The 1,896-nt window shown below is 50.4% G+C and overlaps 1 protein-coding gene across 1 annotated transcript in view; it reads left to right on the plus strand.

The window, feature by feature from the left end:
* The window catches only part of LOC105521955 (intraflagellar transport protein 172 homolog), a 65,677-nt gene that overhangs the window by 42,060 nt on the left and 21,721 nt on the right, over positions 1 to 1,896 (plus strand). The window contains exons 17-20 of the mRNA XM_011956330.1: positions 32 to 129; positions 280 to 415; positions 501 to 617; positions 1,601 to 1,743. Of these exons, the coding sequence (XP_011811720.1) occupies positions 32 to 129; positions 280 to 415; positions 501 to 617; positions 1,601 to 1,743 (494 nt within the window). The remainder of the gene's footprint in view (positions 1 to 31; positions 130 to 279; positions 416 to 500; positions 618 to 1,600; positions 1,744 to 1,896) is intronic.

A 1,896-nucleotide genomic window follows, 5' to 3' on the forward strand; every position in this document is an offset into this window, starting at 1 on the left:
CTGAGGCTGCCCTGCCTCTGTGCCTCCACAGCTGGCGATGAAATGCATGAGACCAGAAGATGTGTCAGTGCTATACATCACTCAGGCCCAGGAAATGGAGAAGCAGGGCAAGTACCGTGAGGCTGAAAGGTGAGCCGTGGCCTCAGAGGAGGTGTAGTGGGAGATGAGATTTCAAGGCTGGGAGGAGGGATGGGGCCTGAGGATGTGTACCTTCTGCCCAGAAGGCAGTGACAGCAGGAATCGGGTCTAGGAGGCCCCAGATGTATCTCCCTTCCCCAGGCTATATGTGACAGTAGAAGAGCCTGATCTTGCCATCATCATGTACAAAAAGCACAAGTTGTATGATGACGTGATCCGTTTGGTAGGGAAGCACCATCCAGATCTCCTCAGTGACACACACCTACATCTGGGCAAGGTGAACCCTTCTCCTGGCTCTACCTATCTCTTCCCCAACCAGGCTCCATCTCCCCATCTCTCCATCCTGACTCACCTTCCTGCAGGAGCTGGAGGCTGAAGGCCGACTACAGGAGGCCGAGTACCACTACCTTGAGGCCCAGGAATGGAAGGCAACAGTGAACATGTACCGGGCCAGTGGGCTTTGGGAAGAGGCCTACCGGGTAAGGAGTTCAGGCCACGCTGAGAGATACATCCCATCCTTCTTTCCCACGTTTTTTCCTTTTTTTCCAGAAAGGGTCTCACTCTGTCACCCAGGCTGGAGTGCAGTGGTGCAATTATGGCTCACTGCAGCCTTGACCTCCTGGGCTTAAGCAATCGATCCTCCCACCTCAACCTCCTGAGTAGCTGGGACTACAGGTGTGCACCACCACGGCTGGCTAATTTTTTAATTTTTTTGTGGAGACAGGTTTTCACCATGTTGCCCAAGCTAGTCTTGAACTCCTGGGCTGAAGCGATCCACCTGCCTTGGCCTCCCAAAGTGTTGGGATTACAGCTATGAGCCACCATGCCCAGCCCTTCTTTTCCACTTTAAGTGACTAATTCACAATTGGTCAGAGCATCTTTGAAAATGTAGTGAAGATCAGAGTCTCTCTTGCCAGAACCATGTCCACATCTGTATACAGAAAATTTCACTTAAAATTTTAAGGGTGTGTGGACCAGGTGAAGCCTATCCTTGGACCCTAAGTACTTCAACCTAAGTTAAGAAACCCTGAAATTTAGCCCTTTTCCTGTTAACTTTTTATTTTATTTTTTGAGACAGAGTCTTGCTCTGTCACCCAGGCTAAAGTGTGGTGGCACAGTCTTGGCTTACTGGAACCTCCACCTCTTGGGTTCCAGCAATTTTTCTGCCTCAGCCTCCCGAGTAGCTGGGATTACAGGCACTCACCACCGTGCCCAGCTAATTTTTATATTTTTAGTAGAGATAGGGTTTCACTATGTTGGCCATGCTGGTCTCGAACTCCTGACCTCAAGTGATCCTCCTGCCTCGGCCTCCCAAAATGCTGGGCTTATAGGTATGAGCCATCGCGCCCAGCCTCTTCCTCTTCAATTTAGAACAGTTATTGGATCCTTGTCAAAGCCGAAGTCAGAGATAAGAAGGGAGCAGCTCTGTATTGAAGGATTATTGAGTGACTTTGCTTTACAGGTGGCCAGGACTCAAGGAGGGGCTAATGCCCAGAAACACGTGGCCTATCTGTGGGCAAAGAGCCTGGGAGGAGAGGCTGCAGTTAGACTGCTTAACAAGCTGGGACTCCTGGAAGCTGCTGTTGACCACGCTGCGGACAATCGGTGAGGCCCCAAGCTTTCGCTCCACGGGCCCCATCGCAGGCAGAGCCACTATCTAGAGAAAGAAAATTGATGTATAACTGAAAGATCCTTGGAAGGACATGATAGAGTGGCATGAATAAATTAACTGCTCCTATTCCCTAGGGACTCAGAACA

Source organism: Colobus angolensis, unplaced genomic scaffold (genome assembly GCF_000951035.1).
Source record: "Colobus angolensis palliatus isolate OR3802 unplaced genomic scaffold, Cang.pa_1.0 Scaffold413, whole genome shotgun sequence".
NCBI classification, from domain to species: Eukaryota; Metazoa; Chordata; class Mammalia; order Primates; family Cercopithecidae; genus Colobus; species Colobus angolensis.